This window comes from Primulina tabacum, chromosome 2, assembly GCF_025594145.1.
Source record: "Primulina tabacum isolate GXHZ01 chromosome 2, ASM2559414v2, whole genome shotgun sequence".
In the NCBI taxonomy this organism is placed as follows: Eukaryota; Viridiplantae; Streptophyta; class Magnoliopsida; order Lamiales; family Gesneriaceae; genus Primulina; species Primulina tabacum.
Genome location: NC_134551.1, coordinates 52,250,574 through 52,274,584, shown reverse-complemented (window position 1 = coordinate 52,274,584; position 24,011 = coordinate 52,250,574). Strand labels below are relative to the sequence as shown.

General features: G+C 34.9%; 5 protein-coding genes and 1 long non-coding RNA gene across 6 annotated transcripts; 1 reads left to right on the top strand and 5 right to left on the bottom strand.

The window, feature by feature from the left end:
• Nucleotides 1-1,703: 1,703 nt before the first annotated feature.
• On the bottom strand, nt 1,704-3,215 carry LOC142536849 (phosphoserine aminotransferase 2, chloroplastic-like). The gene has a single exon (XM_075642230.1). The coding sequence runs from the start codon at nt 3,125-3,127 to the stop codon at nt 1,859-1,861; it is 1,269 nt and encodes a 422-aa protein (XP_075498345.1). The 5' UTR covers nt 3,128-3,215; the 3' UTR covers nt 1,704-1,858.
• Nucleotides 3,216-5,839: 2,624 nt separating this feature from the next.
• Nucleotides 5,840-6,763, top strand: LOC142537852 (putative protein phosphatase 2C 55). Its single transcript, XM_075643336.1, has one exon. The coding sequence runs from the start codon at nt 5,840-5,842 to the stop codon at nt 6,761-6,763; it is 924 nt and encodes a 307-aa protein (XP_075499451.1).
• Nucleotides 6,764-7,069: 306 nt separating this feature from the next.
• On the bottom strand, nt 7,070-9,486 carry LOC142538055 (G2/mitotic-specific cyclin-2-like). The gene is given in 12 exon segments (XM_075643497.1): nt 7,070-7,360; nt 7,362-7,407; nt 7,500-7,678; nt 7,754-7,786; nt 7,788-7,853; nt 7,953-8,174; nt 8,272-8,361; nt 8,431-8,556; nt 8,638-8,784; nt 8,902-8,947; nt 9,075-9,131; nt 9,247-9,486. Coding segments are annotated over 12 exon segments (1,281 nt in total). The 5' UTR covers nt 9,411-9,486; the 3' UTR covers nt 7,070-7,255.
• Nucleotides 9,487-12,474: 2,988 nt separating this feature from the next.
• LOC142538054 (putative protein phosphatase 2C 55) lies at nt 12,475-13,699 on the bottom strand. Its single transcript, XM_075643496.1, has 2 exons — nt 12,958-13,699; nt 12,475-12,661 (listed from the first exon to the last, which is right to left on the bottom strand). Exons 1-2 carry the CDS (start codon nt 13,289-13,291, stop codon nt 12,501-12,503), a joined length of 495 nt encoding a protein of 164 aa, XP_075499611.1. The 5' UTR covers nt 13,292-13,699; the 3' UTR covers nt 12,475-12,500.
• Nucleotides 13,700-14,805: 1,106 nt separating this feature from the next.
• LOC142536845 (serine/threonine-protein phosphatase 7) lies at nt 14,806-19,785 on the bottom strand. The gene is made up of 5 exons (XM_075642227.1): nt 19,147-19,785; nt 16,697-17,188; nt 15,931-16,077; nt 15,401-15,508; nt 14,806-15,199 (listed from the first exon to the last, which is right to left on the bottom strand). The coding sequence occupies exons 1-5, from the start codon at nt 19,690-19,692 to the stop codon at nt 15,119-15,121; spliced, it is 1,374 nt and encodes a 457-aa protein (XP_075498342.1). The 5' UTR covers nt 19,693-19,785; the 3' UTR covers nt 14,806-15,118.
• Nucleotides 19,786-20,385: 600 nt separating this feature from the next.
• On the bottom strand, nt 20,386-22,477 carry LOC142536848 (uncharacterized). Its single transcript, XR_012818471.1, has 2 exons — nt 22,020-22,477; nt 20,386-21,008 (listed from the first exon to the last, which is right to left on the bottom strand). It is a non-coding gene; the product is annotated as an uncharacterized LOC142536848 (long non-coding RNA).
• Nucleotides 22,478-24,011: the final 1,534 nt, after the last annotated feature.

Genomic DNA, 24,011 nt, shown 5'->3' with positions numbered 1-24,011 from the left:
ATTAGTTTAGTTGGGTGAAAAATTTCTATCACAAAATTAAACCATGAGACGATCTCACGTAAAATTTTGAGTAAAAATTAAAGTTCATGTCGAAGCCATTGTACATGATATTTACAATTTAATGGGCAAACCAATTGAGCCCACTTGAAAATTTTAAGAACCGATTCAAATGTTGCTCAATTTGCATTCGAAAATATCAAGCAGAAGTATGTTTGAATAAATTTCAGATTCGAATCGAGTCTGACTAATTTTATCCAATAATGAATTCGAGCTTTTAAAGTTCGATTGGATGAAGTAAATCTCTCCTATTTGAACTTTAAATTCAAACATGCTACATGATTTTTTCGCCCAAAAAGTTATAAGATTGGGCTCAATCAAATGATTTAATCTAAATACTATGTTTTCAGATCCTCCCTGTCAATTCATACTGGCAACCTCAAATCTTGAACTTGTGAAATATAGATATCTAAATGTAACCATAAGAAGTGCCTTTCCGGGTGGAGTTAGCGATGGAAGTGGTTCTGCCGCACTAACTTTTGCCTCTCTACCCTGTCCTCCAGGGCAAGAAGCAGATCCCCAGAACATCTCAACCCTTGCATCGCGGCTATTAACATGTTGGCACCCTCGGATCATGGTGATCAACAAGTCAGTAAGGCCATTCAAGGGTCACCAACTCCCCCAGGCAGCTTGGGATCAGCCCCATCGTCCAATATCCAGATTTCATTATCAAGTATCCACCTATGTTTTTTACTAATGCTTCTTGCAGATCAGCCGAACATAATTATTAAATGCCCACAAAAGTTGAACCCATGCACATCGACACCAGCTAAGTTGCAGATCCCTGATACACTTTTGTCTCTTGACCATCAGGCGCAAAGCTTGATACGCTTTTGATAAAGATTAAATGCAAGGTAAAATGAAAAATGAAATGAAATGCAGCAGATCGCTTGTAGACTAACATAAGCTCAACCCTAGCGCATTGACACCAGCAAAGGTGCCCAATCAGTATGTCTCTAAACCATAAACCCAATGCAAGACACCCTTTTAACATTCACCGTCTCTTTCTAGCACACCTTAGACATAGTAATAGTAAATAAAAAGATGAAACACAAGATTGCGCTAGTAGACTACTGGTTGATATTATCGGTCAACAGCTTGCAAAGTTCATGCTCCATCAGTCTCTGGTGATGATTCATGCTCTCTGCCGACTAACATTTTCCTACCGCAGAAACCCTTCTGCTCATAACAGTAACTGGGATCTATAGGCTTTTTAAGCTGGCAGAAGAACAGGAATGCAAATCTATGATCCAATCCTTTGCTTATTATCCCAAGCTGCTCATAGAACCCAACAATTACTTAGCCACTGCATGTAACAAATTAACAATCATTCTCTTTGTTGTTCATTTTAAAGGGTGACCAGATGTCAAATAAGAAATTGCTGGGTGGTGAAGTGACACAACCCTCTCCATATCGTGGACAGACCATAGTGAGAAGTAACCCCCCAAGTTGTAATAAAAAAAGATCTCTATGATAACTTTCATAGCGAAAAGGTAATCTATACGGGCAAAATATCCGTAGTGACACTGATCATTACTATTAGAATGATCCATAATAAAAACACTCAAAAATAATACTTAAAGCAATAAACTTCTCATTCTTCATACAGATCACAAAGAAAAACTAAAACTTCTGACAAATCTCAATCAACAATTTAATACTGTTTATTATTACCATTAAATTTCACTAGTTCAACAAAATTTCAGATAAACGAAAGATTATAGGCGCAAATGAGACTGCAAAATCAAAACAATGCTACAATATGTCAAGACTTGAGAAAAAGAAGCAACAATACCCAATTTTAACCATCGTGCCTGGCCTGAAAATCCTTCATGAAAGCGACCAACTTCTCAACTCCAGCCACAGGCATGGCATTGTATATGGAAGCTCTTATTCCACCAACCGATCTGTGCCCCTTGAGCTGCACCATTTTCTCTTTCGCAGCTTCCTTTATAAACTCCGCCTCCAACTCCGGCTTCGCCAATGTAAATGGAACATTCATCAGCGATCTCCCGCTCTCCACCACAGGACACCTATAAAATCCGTTGCTGCCATTAATGGCGTCGTACAAAATCTTTCCCTTCTTCACATTTTTCTTCTCCACTTCAATCAATCCACCTTGTGCGACAAGGTGCTCAAACACGAGCCCGCACATATAAATCCCGTAGCATGGTGGGGTATTGTACAATGAGGCATTATCCGCGTGGATCTTGTAGTCAAGCATCACAGGAGTAGTTGATTGAGCATTTCCGATCAAATCCGACCTTATGATCACAATGGTGACCCCGGATGGACCAACATTTTTCTGGGCCCCAGCGTAGATCAACCCAAATTTACTGACATCCACGGGCTTCGAGCAAAAATTTGACGACATATCAGCAACAAGAACCTCATTTTCGTTAGCAGGAGTCGGGTAATCCTTGAATTCAACCCCGTGAATGGTTTCGTTGGCGCATATGTGCAAATACTTGGCTCCTGGTGTCTGTTCAAGTGTTTCGAAGCTGGGGATCTTGATGTATTTATCAGATTTTCCACTCCAAATGGATTTGGATTTGCAGTACTTGGCGGCTTCTTTAAAAGCTTTGTCGCCCCAGGATCCCGTGACGACGTAGTCCACGACGTCATCGGGATGGCAGATATTGAGCGGTATGGCAGCGAACTGGGTGGTAGCGCCGCCTTGGAGGAAGAGGACCTGGTAATTCGACGGAATATTAAGAAGGGTTCGGAGATCTGACTCTGCCTTTTGGATAATGGAGAGGAATTCTTTGCCGCGGTGGCTCATCTCCATGACCGACATGCCGGAACCACGCCAGTTATAGAGCTCCGACTGAGCCTTGAGGAGGACGTTTTCCGGGAGAATGGCGGGTCCAGCTGCAAAGTTGAAGACGCGATCGGTGGCTGATGCGGTGGGTGCCGCGGTTTGCATGGTGGTAGATGAGCAGTGGATGGAAATAGTTTTTTGAGCGCGGGTTGATGGACGAGAGGAGGTGGCAGGGAAGGCTGAGATTTGGGTTGTTGTGGGTTTTAGCCGTAGAAGAGGGGTGGTCGAAGAGGAGGCGGCGGCGGCCATTTTCTAAGTTTGCTCTTTTGCACTGGTCAAATGAACAGAAGGGGGAGATCTCTGCCTTAGCGTCTGGCATGTGTTTGATCGCTACGACATACATGTATATTTATTTTTGTTGTATGTATATCTTTTTATTTTTCTATATTTAGAAATTAAATTATAAAACATATTTAAATTTCTGAATATATAGTTTCAGAATTATTCGTAAGTAATTTAATAATTTATGCAAAATAAATACAAAAGGTAGTTTTATATTTCCAACATAATAAATTTTTGTGGCTATCAATATTTTTATATATATACACACAAAAAGTATATTTTAATCGGTCACATTTAATTAACCAAGAGCCGCCTATAATAATAATAATTTTTAATCTTAATAATATGACTTTCTTGTATACTAATGATATGATATAAAAAAAATTTATTGTGAGACATTCTCATTTATCGATTTTATAAGACGTATTTTCTATTTGGTTATCCATAAAAATTATTATTTTTTATGTCTTTTTATTATAAATATGGTCAAAGTTGACTCGTCTCACGAACAAAGATGTGTGAGAACGTCTCACAATATGAAAGCGGTAAATATATGCTTCACATATGAAATTTAGATTTCTTAAATTATAAAATCATGTGAATGTTACAGAAAAATCTTATTAGATCGTCTCATATTCAATTTTGTGAAACATATGTTTAATATAATATTATTTTTAATGTCAAAAGTAATTTTTTTAAATATAGATCATGTCAATTTATATAACGAATATAAATTTGTGCGATCGTCTCACATGACAATTTCTATGTATTATTAATTTTTTAAAAAGAAATTAATATGTATACATGCTTTAATATTTAAAAGTGAAGTTTGTCGAGTTGATATCAATATCAGCATTTATATGATATGGTTTAATACGCCACACCTTAATATAATATATATACATATAAAAGCAAAAAACTCTCCCGACATGTGTAATTTAGAAAACTAATTAGTTTTACATCATTTGACATAAAATATCAGAAAATCTTCATTCTTTAAACAATATAATATCTCCATATTTTCAATCATCTTAAAAATACAAATTTAGGGCAAAAATATTTAAAAAAATATTTGAAACGACATCAAGCATAATTCAAATTTCAAAACACAAAAACTCTTGTAAGATTTTCACACGAGTCAATTTTGTGACAGATTTTCGACCCAACCCAACTCATGAAAAAATATAATTTTATGTCAAAAATATTATTTTTATGATATCTACATATCAGGTCAACCCGTTTCACGGATAATACTGTCTCACAAAATATCTAGTGTTGCCGAAATATTATGACAAAACAAATTTTTGAAAATTAATATTTATCTAGTTGGTTACAAAAAAGTTTCCAAGTTTGCTATTTCAAATATACTAGTGGCAAAGTACGTGAAACGCACGTGAGTAACGAATTTGTGGACTATGAATATTAGTCGTAAATTTGTAAGTCAATGTAGACACGTAATTTTTCACAAATGTTTCAATAACAAATATTATTTCACAGTTTATCTATCATTTCAAACAACCATGATTTGATTTCTTCAATATTTTCCTTGTTTAATTTTTGAATCATTCAATATTTTTTCGGTTTTTTTATAAAAAAAATTCATGATTTTTTGTTCGATTAAAATCAGCAATAACATAATCATATCTGATTTCAATGTTTCTTTTTCATTATCGGATTTAAAGTTAATTTCTTTAATACTTGCCTTGTTTTTTCTTATGAACTTCATAATTTGTTTATTTGAGTCGTTCACACTTCAGATCTTACTTTATTTTATATTTTCTTGTATTTTTGAAGTCTCACTTGGTTTATCCACATCTTTCAACACCAATGACAACACATTATTGTTCCTAGAAACTAATTTGTCTAATCTGAAATGAAACTTGTGATGTTTCTTGTTTGGTTATCTAAAGTTTTATTTATGTTTAGACATATATTTTCCTGTAATTAACTAAACTCCTACTTGAATAAGTTTTCAGCTCTATCTTTTTGACACACACAAACAATTTACAATAATGAAAAAAAAATTTGAGTTAGAGAAATATAAATTATTCATTAATAGTCCATCAATCTCTCGTTACCTTGTCTTTCAATAACTTTAAAAAATCTTATCATGTTTTCTTCAATAATTTAGATATACGTCTAACTTGCAAAACAAAATAATCAAAAAGAAAAATAAGAAAATTATGCACATTTACGCGGGTGTATATAACAAACACATTAATCCAATGATTCATATAGTGATAAATAATTTGTTTTATCCAATCCCTAAATCCATGAATATCTCTTATCCAATGCAGTTTGATTTGCTTGTATTTGTAATCAAAGATAAAGATAAAGATAGTAGTAGATGAAGAATATATAGGGACAAACACTCCACATTAATTATATATCATAAATAATTATCAAAATACAAAATATACATATATCTAATAATTAACACAAATTACACGATGATAATTTAATAAATAAACAATGAAACTCATATTTTTATAATAATAATAATAGATAATAGATATATGATCAACAGCGTGTTTCAAAAAACTGAAACATTACAAACCAGAATCCTTGTTCGATCAGGTTAAGGATTTTAATCACTCTTCTCTCTCTATATATACTGTATCCCCGTACATACAAAAATATTTGCATACGTTTGATATTATTCGCTGCTTGATCAAAAAAATGTCGACAACTAGTGAAGGTGCTGCTTCAGTAGACGTGCAGATGATCGCCGGATCTTACTATATACCCAAGAACGACCCCGACAATCCCCTCGGGGACGACTCGCACTTTATCGACGAAGTGGTGCAGGTAATAGGGGTGGCCGATGGTATCGATGGAGGTAAATACGCTAGAGAACTGATGGGCAAAGTTGCGGAGAAGGTCAAGATACGCCGCTATCCTGTCGCATCTTTAAACCCGAAATATGACCTTAAAGATGCGTTCTCGAACTCCTGGTCGACGGGTGCCTGCACTGTTTGTATCATCGCACTCGACGAAAATCTTCTCAAAGCGGTGAACGTGGGTGACTCTGGATTCATGGTGATCAGAGGAGGGAATGTAGTTTACACGTCTCCGGTGCAGCATAAGGCGTTCGATTGTCCATATCTGATGGGAAAAACAACCGGCGTTGGCCCTGGACTAGCGGAAGAGTTGCAGGTGCAGGTGGAGGCCGGAGACGTCATAATCGCCGGCACTGATGGGTTGTTTGATAATTTGTTTCCGGAAGAAATCGAGGCGATTGTGAAGGTTTCTTTAGAACAAAACGATATTCAACCAAACCTCCTGGCAGAAAGTTTGGCTAAGGCGGCGCTGGAAAAATCTTCGGATAGAAGTTGTAAAAGCCCGTATGGCGTGGCGGCTCAAGCGGCGGGATTGGAATACAGCGGAGGAAAATCCGACGATATTACGGTCGTGGCTGGTTATGTTCGAGCATACTCAAAGGCCAAGGTTCATAAATTTTGTTCGTGCTGCAATTGGTGGAGTCCGAACTCAGAATTCAGAAACAAGAAAACTTATTATCCGAGGAAAAGAAATGATTATACGAGTGTTATAAACCGTTACAAAGAAAACGCAGGCACTCCTGTGTATTACATCCCCAAGTAGTAGTTATTTTGAATTAGGATTTCGTCCTAGATTTTAGTTGTGGTTTGATTTAACTCCTAGTATCGTTAAGTTCTAGTAGAAATTAAAGTTTTTTTTCCATTAAATTTTATATTTCGAGCAAAAATCTCGTGATAAAATATTAAATTCATGTTTTCCTTCTTTTGTTTTGCAAATGTTAACAAATACTAATAAACGATGTAACAAAGTCGAACTACTAAGGACTCAGACATTTATTATACAGGGTTATGTATACATAAACTCATCACTTCCAAAGATGGACATGAATCAAAAAATGGAACAGGACAATGACAAGAAACAACTACCTTATTAGATTAGACCATAATCAAATGAAAGTGTACAATGTAATTAGCAATTAATTCATTGATTCGTAAACTTGAAATGATTAAGTTGTTGAATCTACAACTTATTTTGTGACTATTACAATTACAGAAGTCATATAAAGTTATCAGCCAACTGTACATGCCTCTCTGCCTATTGTGGGCTTGGAGTTTGCACAAGAAAATGTGCAGGCTCCCATCTTGCTGCATAACCAAACTTTGACGTGTTGTACTTCCGGTGCACACCGGTGAGTTTTCCTGGTCCCCGCGAGCTGATGAAAACCAACCATTATTCTCGAGCATTCCCTGCAGAAGAAGAATGATAACCACGGAGTTCAATTGAGCTAGAATGATGACGATAAAAAGTATTCGATATTGCTTATGGATAAACGACTTACATTAGTTGACCTTCTGAGTAGCCGGTGTGATGTTGGCAGGTCTTGTTCCATTGTCCGATACCGTAAAGGGAAGCTTGGGCAGTATACGTTGCAGCAGCAGCCATGAAAGATGGTGGATACTTGAGCATTTCATATTCCACCAGACACAGCTCAATCAAGAAGAAGGAGAGTGTCTCAAGCTGTTACAAGGACACGAGGAAAAATATTAGTTTCTTTTTGGTAAATTCATTTCACGTGGAAATGAGAATTCTGACCTTTCTATCCGATTGGGCTGCCTTTAGGAATCTTTTCAAGGAAAACATATGCAGTTGGGACAGACATGTTAAACTGCAAAGTGTTGAGCATCAATCTTTCCTGCACATTATTGAAAAACGAAACTTTGGATTATAGACTCAAGAACTGCGATCAATGAATACAAATTAATGCTAGTTTTTCAGAATATGACACAGTTACCATTTCAATAATCTCATTCCTCGTATAAGCTTTGTCCGAAATAAAGATCAAGTCATCCACAACTGGTACAGAAACTTCCTCATATTTGCATGCTAAAAGCAGTGCAACCAGGCCAACAAGCTGAAGCTTTTTCCTGACCACCGATTTCTTTTCTAAGAATCTATCAATCAAATTTACTGTGAGAAACAATGTCTCGTCTCTAAGTTCGAATTTGTGGTGTACCTGTTATGCCACAACCAAGAACAAAAATGGCTCAGATAAGTCGAAGATTATACAGTTCACAACTTATTAAGACAGTGAACATCTCGTGCTTGCTAACCTCTATAAGCCAGTCTATGAGAATGGACCTCATTTTTTCGTTGATATCAAATTGTTGCGCCATGTATCCAGGCAAAACACAGCAAGAACTCTGAAGCAATAAACCATTTTAAACATTGGTATTTGGTTATTTCCTACTAGCATAGTTGGTGTTTCTTACCTCAATTTTCTTGTAGTAGACATATAAATCTTCGACATACTCGATCATTGCAAGTGGATCCTTTGAATCACAGCCGTCTATGTCTAAGATAGTGTCTTCAAATATGTCCTCCATTTCAACCTCCTTCTGAGAGATGTTAGATCTAAAATCTTAAACTCGACCAATAATTTTCAAGAAAGAGAAAAAAGTGGTAAAAATTGCACATACTGTTTGGTGGTTTTCAGTTATTTCGAATCCGTAAAACATGGGCACTGGCTGGTCTTTAGCAGCTCCTAATTGATCCTCTGAATCTGTTAGGGAGATATCCTCCCATACAGTTAACTCATTTGCTGATGTCTTTGGCTTCTTTGATTCCTGTTCAATGTAAGAATATATCAAACCTTCGAAATCTACAATTTTGGGAGATGGGGTGCAGAAATTCATATGACTACTGAGAAATTTTCTACAAGCTTAACCATAATTTGTCGTCACCTCTGGGAAATGTTTGTGCGAGAAGGTCATTTGTGAAGCATATTTCCTTCACAAACCATGAAGTTTATACATCAGCAAAATGTTGAGTATAGTGCTTTTGGGAAAACAATTCAAACGGAGAGAAGAAACTTTATTCCAAAAAGGGGAAATAATTTGAAATGAAGGGCAAGAACCTTGTTATTGGCCTATGAGCTGGAACTTGAGCATTCTTATCACGAACCCCATTAATTCTAAAAGTCAGAATATGACCAAAAATTCATTGTATCAGCCAAAAAACTTCAAGAATGCAAAAGCACGTAAAAAAGGGGACAAAATCTTTTGAGTTTTTTGAGCTAGAATCTTTACTCAGGCAATCCTCGCTTGTTAATCACACAAGGGTTTGGATTAACTCCGCTTAAATTCTGATTAAGCACGCTTAGAGCTCTTCTGTTGGGTCGGATTTCAACTCCAAACTTCCTCCTGCCCATTTCTGCCACACCTTTTGTTTTTCCAAGAACATTAAAATACATCCAACATTAAAGAAAATCTGGACTTTCTAAGCTGATTTAAATCCAAGAAACCACATCCCAGCTGCGAATTATCCTCGTTTTAATAAACTTACCATGTAGACTTGACTGTTCAACAACCCTGAACTAGGCTTGCTCTCATCAGATATAACCATTTCTTCTATTTATCCGAGGAAACAAACACAAACCCAAGATGTAAATCAAACAGCTCCTCCTGCTTCCTGAAGAAAGAGCGATTAACAATGGCGGAGGTGTGAGCAGATAGAGTGAAGGGATATTTGTCCATTGAAACCAAAGGTGTGTTGTTTATGTTATTTTTCAAATCCAACGGCTAGTGTAACGGTTACCTGGTTGGCAAATGTCTCACAGCATGTGAGATTTAAGACCCTTTACCTTTTTTCTGTTCAGTTGTCTGATTTTGATTGTTTAATAATTATTGTTCCACATTTCACAGCCGCTCTTACCCACCATGTGGGCTTTGAGTTTCTTGAAATATTTTAGAAAACTCAAAAATTGAATGGTATTCATGTCATATATTATCTATATCTTTATAAAATTTCAAAAAAAAAAAAAAACGAAAAATCTGATTGATGAGATCGTGTCAGGAGTCAATTTTGTGAAACAAATCTCCAATCCAACCTGACTGATAAAAAAATATTATTTTTATATCAAAAATATTAATTATACTGTGTAGCTATACTCCATGTTCACCTTTTGCCACCATTTGACATCATGTTTAATGGCTGCCATGAATATTGTGAACCATTTTTTGACCCCCACCTCCTTCAAATAAGTTGAGGTAACAAAAAGGGGTTGAATGTGAACTATTCGATAAGTGCGAGTATAATTATTAAATTTTGCTGGAAAAACAAGGAACTAATGGAATGCAGCGGTAAAACGGACTCCAAAAAGTTATTTTTGACTTAAATTTAATACACATTATATATGCAACTTAATTAGATGAGTAAAAGTACAATTTCAACGCATTAGATTGAATCTATCAAGTGATCATGTGTGTGTGATATAAATGATCGGATCAAGATATCATGAATCATATTGAATCTCAGCGAAGCTGCAGATTGCGAAAACTTCCTTTCAACCCTAAAGAAATATAAATAGACTCGAGGTAATGGTATAAAGTTAGACTATCAAATTCAAAAATATACGTATGTTTTCGTCCAACACGTATTGGAGTTAAAAAACTTGTTAGTTCATAAGAAATTTAAAAAAAATCTTAGAAGTTTGTCTGATTTTGTGATTTAGAATGCTCGTATCACAAAACATAATTCGTTATATCTTAGGAGACGATTATCGTATTTCATAAGCACAGTGTATTGGTCAAATTCGCTTTAAAAAGATAGAGTCAAACTCTAGATTTGATTTTCTTTCTGTCTTTGTCTTATTCCAGAGCTTGTTGTGAGACAATTTAAAATTTGCACATCTTCAGCACCAAACATTATTGAATACAAGGTGAAAGAAAGCTACAAAATGTGAAAATATTTTAAAATTGTTTGGTTTTATTGACATGTACTTAGATTTCTCTCAATAAAATTAAGAATAGTAAATTTAAGTAGCTCCATATTGTTTATTTGCATTTTATGATCTATGTTTATTAATATTTTGTACAAAATATATTATAATTTTAATGGTCGACAATTATAAATATTTTATCGGTCTCTTCTCAAAAAAAAAAAATTTTTGTAACATTTTTTAATAACAACTTGTGTATCACTAATAAAATTTTTTTGTTATTGATTACGAAAAGGTAAAAGAAGTTGTAACTCATTAATTATAACTTATAATATCGCAAAAGAATTTTTTGCCTTTTCCTTGGGACAGATTCAAACATTTTAATAAGAAGAATCGTCATAGGGGGCTGGCTTTCGTTGAGCCTATTAATTCTTTTTGCAATACAAAAACTATCAGAGCTCGAATTCAGGCACCTATTATCTCTTAATTAAGTCATGTTCGACGATCGGCTAATAAAGTAGCTCATTTTTTGGCTCGTTTTGTTTTTTTTCTCCCCCATCCTTTGTATGAATTAATGGAGAATTTCCATCTTGGTTGGTTAATCTTGTAATTGACGATTCTTTGCAATAAAATTATGAGTTTTACCGTAAAAAAAAAATAACAATATCATTTCAACAAAAAAATTAATATTACACTAAAGTCTAAATGTATTCAATGTTTTTTTTATGTATCCTATAAAAGTCTAACGATATTCAAAACAGAATTACAGTTTACTAATGTCACAAGAATTTTTGAATTATAGAATTGATTATATGATTTTTAATTTATGATGTATATCAATGATTGTAATATTTAATAAAAAGAAATAATGTTGAAAATTATAATGTCGATTAATTATTAAATAGTTGAATATTCATGCAACAAACATAAAAAAAATTAAAAAATTAAGATCATAAGCTATATTATATATATATATAATACTTTATTCTCTTTGTTTCATGTCTTATAATTTTGAGATTTAACAAGTATTAAAATTATAATTATGAAATTTTTAATTAAATATTGCGCTACATATATGAACAGCAAAATTTTATTTGCTCACAGAATTAAAAGTAATAATGTATCGAAAAAATGTTAAAATTCTTATTAACTTTTTGAATAAAAATTGATTTTTTTTTTAAAAAAAAATTCCTTTAGTACTTTCAATTAATATTAAATTATCGTATTTTTTTTTCGAAAATTATATCTATACAATGGTTCATATTTTTTTAAATTTTCACATAAAGACATACATACATATATATATACATACATACATATATATATATATATAGGTATATTATCAACTCAAACATAAGGTTGCAGATTAATACACCAACATATTTTAAAAAATTTACACACACACACAAATCCCCATACATACACATACATACAAGGAAATGTACAAAATCTATAAACTTATATGAAAAATTTTACAAAAATCATGTAAAAAAATCTACAGGTGTTTATAGAATTATGTTTGCAAATATGTAAGATTCTTAAATCTATCAAATCTATATAAAAAATATTTAAAAACCATCTAATCTCCAAATATATCTCATCTAAATATTTATGAATTTAAAATTATAACAAACTTACTATTTGAATGTCTGTTTGGAAAAAAACTTCCGCATCAAATTGAAAAATACATAATGGATTGGCGTTCGAGTCGATGCGACATGGAGGTATTTGATCAATACTAATAAGTTCGGTCAACATTTCTTCGGATGAGCCAACTTCATGGCCTGAAGCATAAAAAAAAACATACGATTAAATTTATTTATAGTAAAATAAATTGTGATGGAGACTGAATTTGATCTCATTAATTAATTGATCAAAATTTGTTTGAGACGGTCTCGGATCGTATTTTGTGAGACAGGATATCTTATTTGTGTTATATATGAAAAAATATTACTTTCTAAGTATTAATTTTTATTGTGAATATAGTAGGGTTTGACCAGTCTCGCAAATAAAGATTTGTGAGACAGTGTCACAAGATACCTACTCTAGTTAATTTACAGCAATTATAATATTTATGAACCTTTTTCGTTTGAAACTGCATGGAGATAGGCAGCTACCACAGTGATATCATCGTATTTCCCTCCACTGTGTATTAAACCAGCTGCCTGAGCCGCCACACCAAAGGGGCTTCTACAGCTTTTATCCAAAGATTTATGCAACGCCGCCGTAGCCAAAATCTGTGCTAGGACTTCCGGTTGACTGTTTTGTTCCAAGGAAATCTCCACCATCGCCGCGATTTCTTCCGGAAATAAATTATCAAACAACCCATCAGTGCCGGCGACTATAACATCTCCAGCCTCCACCACCACCTCCAAATCCTCCGCAAGTTCAGGGCCACCTTTTTTTCTTTCCATCTGATACGGCGATTGAACTTTGTCTGCTGCGCCGGAGACTTGTACACAACTGCCCCTCCTCTGATCACCGCATACCCAGAGTCGCCCAAATTCGTCGCTTTGAGGAGATTTCCTTCAATTGCCATGATGCAGGCGGTGCAGGCACCCGGCAATCTAGATTTCAAGAACGCTTCTTGGAGGAGTTGATTCGGGTTGACGAAGCGGCGTTGCTTGACTATATCCGCGGCGTTGCCCATTAGCTCTCTGGCGTATTGACCAGAATCGATTCCCCTCGATGTAAAGCCGCCGACACCATCCGCCACCCCTATGACCTGCGCCTCTTGGTCGATGAAGTGCCAGTCGTCCCCGAGTGGTTTGTTGGGCTTATTTTTGGGTACGTAGAAAGATCCGGCTACCATCGCAATATCATTCGACATATTTCAATTAAATTTATGTGCGTATGCGTGTGTGTGTGTGTATATATATATGTGTGTGTGTGTGTACACGTATTTGTAGGAGTTAGAACAATTATTCAAATACGATCATAATAATGATTTTTTCTACATTTTTTGGATTCAAAAAGATTTTGATCTTATAGATAAGTTAAAAATTTATTAAATATGTTTTATAATATTATTTATTAATTAAATAAAAATAAAGCATTTTTAATAAATCGAGATGAGTAATTTTTGATTTATTTAAAAATTCATCGTGACACTAAAATTAATTATTCAAGGTCTATCAACCTTTGTAATGTAGTATAGATTAATCTTTTTTTCAAGCAGAAGTCCAAAAAAACCTTTGTTTTTATTCATTGAAAGCAAAAACTTGTGTGAAACGGTCTCACGAGTCGTATTTTGTGAGACATATCTCTTATTTGGGTCATCCATGAAAAAGTATTACTTTTTATGCTGAGATTATTACTTTTTATTATGAATATCGGTAGGACTGACCCGTCTCACAGATAAAGATTCGTGAGACCGTCTCACAAGAGACCTACCCTTCATTGAAATACTTCATATTAGGGGTACAACAAATATTTTCAAGAATAGGCGTCTCGTGATACAAGTCTAGTTTGTACTTATCTAGAATAAAAAGTAATTTTTTTCATAGATATGTTTGATAAAATTGAACCACGAGACAGTCTAATATAAATTTTTGTGCCTTTTTAATTGACCATCCCCACTTTCCATTTGCTTCGGCACTTTTTTAATTACAAGGTACCCAGGAGGTTAAATTTAATCTTAATTTCACTATTCTATTTTGCTTTTGTTTGAACGTGCAATTTCTTCTTACAAATTCCCGATTTCTAAGCTAAATAAAAAAATTATCAATTTTTAATTTTGTTAATCATTATCCTTCACGTTTTTTTTAGCTGGCATCCTATTTATCAAAGTATCCTTAACCTAATCGAACTAGGATTCTAGTTCCAAATGTCCTAATTCAATAAAAGATATACTGTTAATATTTGAACTGAATGCAATTATATCATAATAGTATTTAGTTGTAATGATTGAGATTCGACAGTTCATTGAGAGGAAAGTTCAACACCAAGTGTCGAATAATATTTGAAACCAAAGGCAACCACACCATTGAACATTGAACTTGCAATGCCAATGTCTCACTCGATACGTTGAAGGTGTCACAGAATATGAAATTTTAGAATGGAATCTATGGTGCTCAAAATCTACACTTGAAAAGTTCAGAAACCATTAATTAGTAAAGAATAGCTTCTCGCACTATTGCATACAAAAAAATTAAAAATAAACACGAGAAGATACATAACTTTCGCTTTTAAAAAATACACAGTGTGCCTCTTCAAAGAGATGGAATAGATTACAGTCATCTTCAAGAAGCCGCTTCCATTGATGCCAGGTCCAGTTCTTCATCGGAATCGATTACATCTTCAAAATCATAGAAAGGGTTTGCCTGCGAGAATGTTAAAACCAACTTATCGTTTATGATATACTAAAAGAAAATTTATATGGATAAACAAAGGAAACAAGGGCTGTTTGTTGCTCGGGAGTCCTTTCACACAGCCAAATAGGATCACCATTATCATATTCGCAGCCTCTAGGTTGTACTTCGTAATCTTGAATTTTGTTTCTCAATATTGGTATCAAAATTTACCTTTGGTCTTGGAGCAACAGCTTCAAAACTATGGAAAATGGGAGTGTCGAATTGAGGGGGTTCTAAGACAATATATGCTCCTTTATTTCGGTACCTCTCTTCTGTTGCCTGGGAAATAGACATGAAATAAATCCCATCATTCTAGCATTCTTTTTGCATGCCTCATAATATGCAGTGAACTATAAGAAAACCCAAGAATATTATTAGGAGTTAAAAGTATTTTCTGTTTCCTTCAAATGTGGGCTGCAGCCAACTCTATCATAGGCTTTCATCCTGATGATATCATCAATCCTCTACTCAGGAAGGCAGGAGTCATATAAAAGGGAAAGAGAGTTTATTTTGTTATATACTTTTTTGCTTCTCAACACGTGCCAAGAAAAAACTAGACCTTAACGCACAACACCTTCAATCCAAACTCAAAAGTAATTTTTTCAGATGAAACATAAAAAAGATGAACACCTGATAGTAAAAACCAAAACTATTTTTAAAAGGGTATATAAGGGGAAAAACTTGTGAGCAAATGAAGCTACCTGAAATTGTGGATAGTCTGGGGCACTGAATAGGGTAATAAGCTTCCCTGAATCTACAATATGATCTATAGTATATCCTACATCCATTCCTCCAAGATCATGTCGCTTATCCCTTGCATCAGGACCTTCATGTGACCTGATTATCATCTGCTTTGACAAGAAAATAAATCTCAAATCAGCCAATCTACTTCAACATCGGAGTGAGCTTCTATGGGCGTGCTCATGCAAGAAGTCATGGAAGGAGTGAGATATCAAATGTGCAAGAGCTCTCACAAACAATTGATTTCAGTGACAATTGCGACAAAAAGCTTTAGATAGTAAATAAAAAAGATTAATCCATAGTATAAAAAGCGTCTTTGAGTTCCTCCAACTCAAAATGATCAGCAATTCATTTGCAAGGATACAAATAAAAACATTCACCTAGTTAGACTACAAGTGTTACCACGACGAGATTAAGGGCAAAGAATATTCTTAATCCCAACACCAATCAATAAGAACAGAACTTCAAGCCATTTGCATTGTACACTAACCACTCCGTCTTATTGTGAGCATGACTGAAAAGATCACCTCAGTCCTCAAACAAAACTGAAACATCATTTTTTATATTAGCAAGCAATACTCACTCCTCGTGAATCTAGCATCAGTCAACCTTAATCAACAAGTTTAAAGAATGGATGGTATATGAAATTGGCACATGAAAATCAATTTGATAAAGGTTGGCCAGTGAGATATTGATTATCAAATCAATAGGATAAAATTGCATCACCTTTAGATTGAACTTCTTTAAGAACTCTTCAGTACAATCAGGACCCCACAAGAGACCAATACCTCGTTCTGTGTTCGGGGAAAGACCAAGGCTCATCGAAGGATCTGACCATAGAACATCACCAGGAATCAAATTTGAACCTTCCCAAGGAGGATCAAGGACAGATCGTCTAGCTTTAGCCAACTCTTCCAAGGAACCAAGAATTAAGGAATTAACCTCAGGAGTATGAACTACCTTCCGATTTTTCTTTTTGGCCCTTTTTAATGGGGTAGTAACTGCACCACGAAATAGCCCTCCATGAGCAGTGTAAACTTTCCCAGCAATGATGGAAGCAAGGGGAAGTCCTTCAAAACAGCCTAAACATTTTCTGTACACATGCTTTCCATTATCTCCATACTTTGTAGACACTTCTTTTTCAAATCCATAAACCGAAGTACAATATTTTGATTCGTGATTTCCACGAAGTAAATACACCTTATGAGGCATAAGAACCTACAAAAGTATTACTCCGGTTATAATCTTAACTCGTAGAGACTAGAGATATTCTGAAATGTATCCGGAGTATATCACAAGGCATAAAATTGATATAATTTTAAGATTGCCAATAATAGTTTCCTGATAAGCAAGTTAACTGTTCAAGTAACAATGTATCTACATACGTCAACATATGAAGACTTCTTCTTCTAGAACAAAGAATGAGAACAGAAGCATGGAGATCCCACATCACCTTAGGACCCCCTAAAGCAGTAGATATAAATCAAAATAATGGAACCAAAATTGAAGCAGCAACAAAAAAGTAGAAAATATAAATGAATATTTTTTAACTCAATTTTGGGGAAAAAAACTCGAACAATAATTGAATAAGAACCATGGACTATAACTTGCTACAAATCTAGATCTTTCTTGTCATGGACCTGCTGTTTGCTCGATCTACTCCACATTGTTTTCGGGTCTCTTCCAACACAAGTCAATTTAATTATGACAACTTAACTTCGCCATTCTGAAACTAAATCTTCCACTAGGTTTGATTAGGTAAATGACAATGTCTCTTTATTAGTTAAAAAGGGAACTTTTGAGTCAAAACACAAAAGTGTTTCCACGTACAGATATTCTCCATGACAAGTTTACAAAGAAAACTCTGTTAAACAACAGAAATTTCAAAACAGATGAAGTAGAATTTACAGACAGGATTGCTGCTTATTCGGAATCCAAAACATGAATATAGATAGCAATTCCAACTAGATGGTTGAAAATTTTGAAATAGATATCGATATAGAGAGAGTTCAACAGATTGGTAGCTCCGATCAGGCACAAAATCTAAGAAACGAGTCGCTAATAAAATTAATTAACCATAAAACATGTAGGATATAACAAACAGAGAGAAAGCCGGAAGCACCAAATTTGCGCAGACTATACAAATTTAAAAAATTCCAAAAATACCCTCCCCATTCAAGGCAAAAATAATCTAATATATTTAAAACTATTTCCAGAAAAACTAATCAGGGGCTAATTATCAAGTCAGGAAGTGGCCGAGTAAGAGTGACATTTTATAATGACATTCCACATGGTAGAAAATCAGAATTGTTATTAATAAATATGAGAACTTTCTTCTTAAAAAAATGAGAACTTTAGGATTCTGAATTTTATTAACTCAACTATTCTTTTGCGGACATCTAATAATAGTTTCTACCTCCAAACAAGAGACAAGATCAGAATAACGGAAAGGGAGATGAATAAATAAGACAAGAAAGCAGATTTTGGAGCATCTCCCTTTTAATGATAAGCAAGTAGAATATGCACATTACTCGTGTTTGAAATTTCAGAATCCAACAAGATTTCCAAATGTGACAGTATTTTCCCTTGTTCTGTCAAAAACCAAGCTTAAATTTGTATGGAGTCAAATCAAGGAGTTGAATGGGGAAAAGGAAGAAGGCCACCTTGATTTGTTCCTGATTAAAACAATAAATTAGCTAATCTAACTTTCATTTCATCAAATCAGAACATCAATCTTAGCAAACAAATTGACATACACAAGCCAATATAAAATTGAACAAGTGATTGCATCACCTGGATCCTCAGATCTCGATGGGATTCATACCTTAATCCTCAAAGAATGCTGACAGAAAACATATTTCAACAGCACAAGTTAAACCGACTATAGTTCCTGAATTTTCAGGTAATGCAGCTCATGGACCTAACAAGTAACACGGTCAAATATAATATATTGGAAAAGAAGAAAGAGTTCAACATGCTCATTCAAATTAGCATTTTTGGGCAAAAGACACAAAAGTAAATGTTGATCACAGAAAAATTGAAGTATGTTCATAAAGAAGTTGCAAAAATCAACGCAGAACCTAATTATTTTCCTCTATTGTACACCAAGAAAAACAATTTAATAGCTCAAAACTACTCGCCGATAAAGTTGATGAAATCAAGTTAAGAACTTTAACCTTCCAAGCCAGTAAAAGTAAGAAAACCTCGAGCCCCCAAGCTCCTCTATCCACATAATCCCCGTTGAACACGAAGAAACGATCATCGCCAGGAAATCCCGCATCTTTCAACAAAAACAAAACATCATGCAATTGACCATGCACATCACCTACCACCACAACCCTTGATTCCGAATTCAACCCTGAGTTTTCATCGATCCTCACACAATTGGGTTCTTTATGCAGAATCTTCGATGCAGTAAGTACAAGTTTATCCAGGGTTTGGACGGGGAACACGGCCGGAAACTCCGATGGGGGCAAATCCCTGGATGCCCAATCGAATGTCTGCATGAGGTCGGTGACCCAAGATACGGTTATGCTTCCATCCTCGGGCCATGTGATGGGGATCTGAGGACGTACGGAAGCAGGGGTGGGGGAGGCTGGCTTGGAATCGGAGGAAGTGGAAGTGGATGCTGTAGAGAAGAAATCCTCATCCGAGGATGGTGCTGGCGGCACAGATGGCGGAGGCGTTGGCGGCGCCGCTGCATCCGACGACGTAGCGAGCATATCTTGGGTGGTGTTCTACTCTTATTATCGGATTTGGCTCAAGTGTGCAACATTAATTTAAGAAAATCTATAAAGATACAGGAATTGTCTCACATACATGTAATAAAAAGTATATGTATCATCGTCACACAATGTTTTAAAGAAGTATTTTTTTTTTCCTATTCCCCGTTTAATTAGGATAAAAATTTGTGTGAAACGATATCACATATTGACAGATATTTTATTTGAATCATTAATGAAAAAATATTATTTTTTATGTTATTATTATTACTTTTTATTGTGAATATCGATAAAATTGACATGTTTCATATATAAAATTCGTAAAACCGTCTCACAAAAAACTTACTCTTTAATTATATCGAAAGTGGTTAGATTTCTTTTATTTATTATTTATTTTTCAAAAAATCGATTATCTTTATTTTGTGTATATGAGTGTTTCTTCCTTCTAATTTGTTAAAATACAATTATTGATAATTGATTAGATAAGTACTTAACCCAAAGTCTAGTTATATATTATTGTATTTATAGCTAAACTAGGATAGTTGGATTGATTGATGTTATATAGGATTTAGGATTCAACATGGGGGATGGATTCAATCAGGTAATCACCACATCACAGACGTTCCTCAAATAATAAAGTTTATTCATTTTTTTTATTAAAATTGTTTTTTTTTTAAATTAATAAATAATATATAATGCTCAAGTCTATTCTTTATTAAAGTCAAATCAAGATAGCCATTTTTTCTTGTAATCCAAAATATAGTTCTATTAACCAGTAGATGGATCAACTGTGCAGCACCTTGCAAATATAAAGGGATTGACTCAAAATAAGACATCATCTGCAAGACTTTGGAAGCGAGCAAATGCACGCCACACAGTTAGCTTTCCTGGAGCAAGCAGTGGCAGCAATTTCACAAGTTTGCTTAATCATGCCAGTAAGTGGAACCTCCATAGAAAGTGGATGCGGTTTATTGATTGCTTGAACAAACTGAGACTGCACAAGTCTCAAATTCAGCTGGTGTGCTACCAGGATGCCCTCTTGTACTGCATATATGTCCGGCCAAGTGAGGAGAGAAATTCCGGGGAAGACGAAGTACCACGGCAAAGATGACAACCCCAAAGTGATCACGACTCACCACACCCACCCCAAATGAATGGACTGATTTCCGGACGGCGGTATCAACATTGATCTTAATCATCCCATTTGGCGGAACACCACAGTGATGCGCCTGATTCAGAGGCGGTGGATAGATGATCCGAATCCTAATACACTATTTGCAGGCACCTCATAAACTACCCGCACGGGCCAAAACAACCTGTGGTGAAGTTAGATGGCCATCAAAAACATTATATTACGTGCCATTTTCACTCTGCTAGTTGCTAAAGTCATATCATAATTTTTGTCTGCAATTTTTGCGAACTAATACTTGATTCAAAAGCTTCAATCTTGTTCCAAGTTATTTCACAGTAATTCCGTCTGAAGACTCGAGATCTAACACACATGGATGTAAAAATTGTAATAAACGCTAAGAATTGGTTAGAAGTACTCTTAACCATAAAATATTCAGAATATACTAGCAAACAGAGAGAAAGTTGAAAGCTCCGTGCAGACTACAATTAAATGATTTCCACAAATTTCCTCGCCATGCAAAAATAAACCAAATAATAGAATAGATTTACAACTATTACCCGTCAGCAAGAGAACTAAATACAATTATTAGCAACTCCAAGGCCAATTATCCAGTCACGAAATGTCGAGTAAAAGTAACATTTTATAACGACATTCGACATGGTGTGTTTAATAATATGAGAACTTTCTTTTGCAGACATCTCATAATAGTTTCTACCTCCAAAGAGGAGACAAAATCAGAATAACCGAAAGGGAGACGAATCAGTCAAAAAATCACCATACACAAGCCAATGTGAAATTGATCAAATAACTAATCACGTGGATCCTCAGGGCTTGCTGGGATTCATACACATTAATCCTCAAAGAACGCAAGAATGCATATTTCAACTGCATAAGTTAAGTTCCCAAATTTTCAGATAATACAGTTCATGGACCAAACAGGCACATGGTTAAAAATATTAAATTGGAAAAAAGAAAATGCATAATCACAACATGCTGGTTCTAATTGTAACATTTTTGTGCAGAAAACACAACAGAATATGTTAACAGTAAGCAATATTTAAGCTAGTTCATACAGAAGTAGCAAAATTTAATGTAGATCCGATTTAATTTACTCTATTGCACGCCAAGAAATACAATTTAATAGCTCAAAACTACCCGCCGGTAAAGTTGATGAAATCAAGTTAAGAATTCTAACCTTCCAAGCCAGTAAAATTAAGAAAACCTCGAGCCCCCAAGCTCCTCTGTCCACATAATAACCATTGAACACGAAAAAACGATATCGCTGGGAAATCCCGCATCTTTCAACAAAATCAAAACATCTTGCAGCTGACCATGCACATCCCCGACCACCACAACCCTTGATTCTGAATCCAACCCTGAGTTTTCATTGATCCTCACAACATTGGGCTCTTTATGCAGAACGTTCGACGCAGTACGTACAAGTTTATTGAAGGTTTGGACGGGGAACACAGAAGAAAATTCTGATGGGTGCAGAGCTCTGGATATCCAATCAAATGTCTGCGTGAGGTCGATCACCCAAGATACGGTCAGTGTTCCATTGTTGGGCCAGCTAATGGGGATCTAAGGAAGCATGGAAGAAGGGTAGTTTGGAATCGGAGGAAGTTGTCAGAGTCTGTGCTCTAATTAATTTTCAATTATCAAACAATCAAAATTTATTACCGTAAACCGCGAAAATAAATAAAAAAATTTCATTTCTCTCGTTCTTTGGGTCAAATGTTGAACCTCACAATCAACTTCCACATTTCTTGCCACAAGCCTTCTTAAACGGATTAGTGGCTCATGTTCCACCTCTACCTCTATATTCACATTTCGAGTTGCCTTTCCTCTAAGGCGGCCACGTCTACTTCTGCCAATCATCTATGCAAAATTTTACTCTAATTTCTTCTACACTCATGATTCACCCTAACATTTTAGTGCGTCTTGCGTCCTAAATAACTATGATTTACAACCATCTTATAACAATTCTATTTGATAGACTCACACATTCCGCCTTGGAGTTGATGAGACCATTACCACTCTTCAATATGTTGAAATAATTTGGGGTTTGAATATTAAAAATGAATTTGTAACCGGAATTGACAAGTCTCACAAAGCTGGAAAGTGATAACAAGAATGTGTCAAATTATTAGATTTTGAACCTGATACTTCTATGGTGAGTTGAGGGAATATGTCCTCGACCATTCTAGACAAATGTTCAGACATAAGCTTATTGATAATTACAGTGTAGATTTGGATGCCGCACAATATGCTCGATGTGTAGAATTGGTGGTATTTTGGGGACAGATTCTCTTTGATTATGGTAATGGTGACATGTACGACTAATGTATTTACAACTTTTTTGTAATATTACTAGGGTGAGAAGGTATAGCTGGAAAAATGTTATGTTAGCCTTGCTCTATCGAGAATTATGTAGAACATCAATTATAGAAAATAAAATACTATACAAGACTATGTTAATCTTGAACGTAACTTGACTATATTAACACGTTTTAGTTACAATAGTTTGAAGGAAAAATAATTTTATTACTAATGGCCATGTTTTTTGCATATTTGCGCTTGAAGAATGACATCTCTTTGTCTTGATGTTCATGATTACAATCACATTGTTCCCGTTAGACTAGTGAAGGTCAATAAAACAACGACCCAATTATATATCATTCACATTGCATATATATTTGAGATTGGATTGATTTAAGTCGTTCAATCATAAATTTCAAATAATTTTTATTTTACGGTTCATCCACTTTGCTCTCTTGCAATTAATGACGAGACGATTCACAGTCTTATAAACACTGTCTCATGATAATATATTTTTTGACATGAAACATGAACTTTATGACAACATGAAGGTTAAGTTAGTTTACGTAAAAATAAAATAAAATTCAACAACTTTCCTGCTAACCGACTTTCTATTCCGATTACCAGGAAAACCAATAGATTCCTAAATAATTTACCCCAATTATTTTCATCCCACTTCATAATAATATCGGGATCTGGAAACCATGGAAAAATATTTTTATGATATTGGGAAGTAGGGTGGTGAGTGAGGAAGTGTGTGGTGTGGTGTCTTGGTGTGAGAGTAGACGGAACGAAGGAACCGAACCGGTTCGTCTCACCTTGTCGCGAGAGCGACCTGCGTGCTTCCTCTCGCGATTTCCGGTGGGTG

Excerpts from the sequence above, each read along its gene's own strand:
- LOC142537852 (XM_075643336.1), top strand. The coding sequence starts at position 5,840 with ATGTCGACAACTAGTGAAGGTGCTGCTTCAGTAGACGTGCAGATGATC.
- LOC142536845 (XM_075642227.1), bottom strand. The coding sequence starts at position 19,692 with ATGCTCGCTACGTCGTCGGATGCAGCGGCGCCGCCAACGCCTCCGCCA. Across the intron at positions 17,189-19,146 it reads TACTTTTACTGGCTTGGAAG|GTTCTTATGCCTCATAAGGT; the intron begins GTTAAAGTTCTT and ends ATACTTTTGTAG. Across the intron at positions 15,509-15,930 it reads CAGACTATCCACAATTTCAG|GCAACAGAAGAGAGGTACCG; the intron begins GTAGCTTCATTT and ends TCTATTTCCCAG.
- LOC142538054 (XM_075643496.1), bottom strand. The coding sequence starts at position 13,291 with ATGGAAAGAAAAAAAGGTGGCCCTGAACTTGCGGAGGATTTGGAGGTG. Across the intron at positions 12,662-12,957 it reads TGCAGTTTCAAACGAAAAAG|GCCATGAAGTTGGCTCATCC; the intron begins GTTCATAAATAT and ends TTTATGCTTCAG.
- LOC142536849 (XM_075642230.1), bottom strand. The coding sequence starts at position 3,127 with ATGGCCGCCGCCGCCTCCTCTTCGACCACCCCTCTTCTACGGCTAAAA.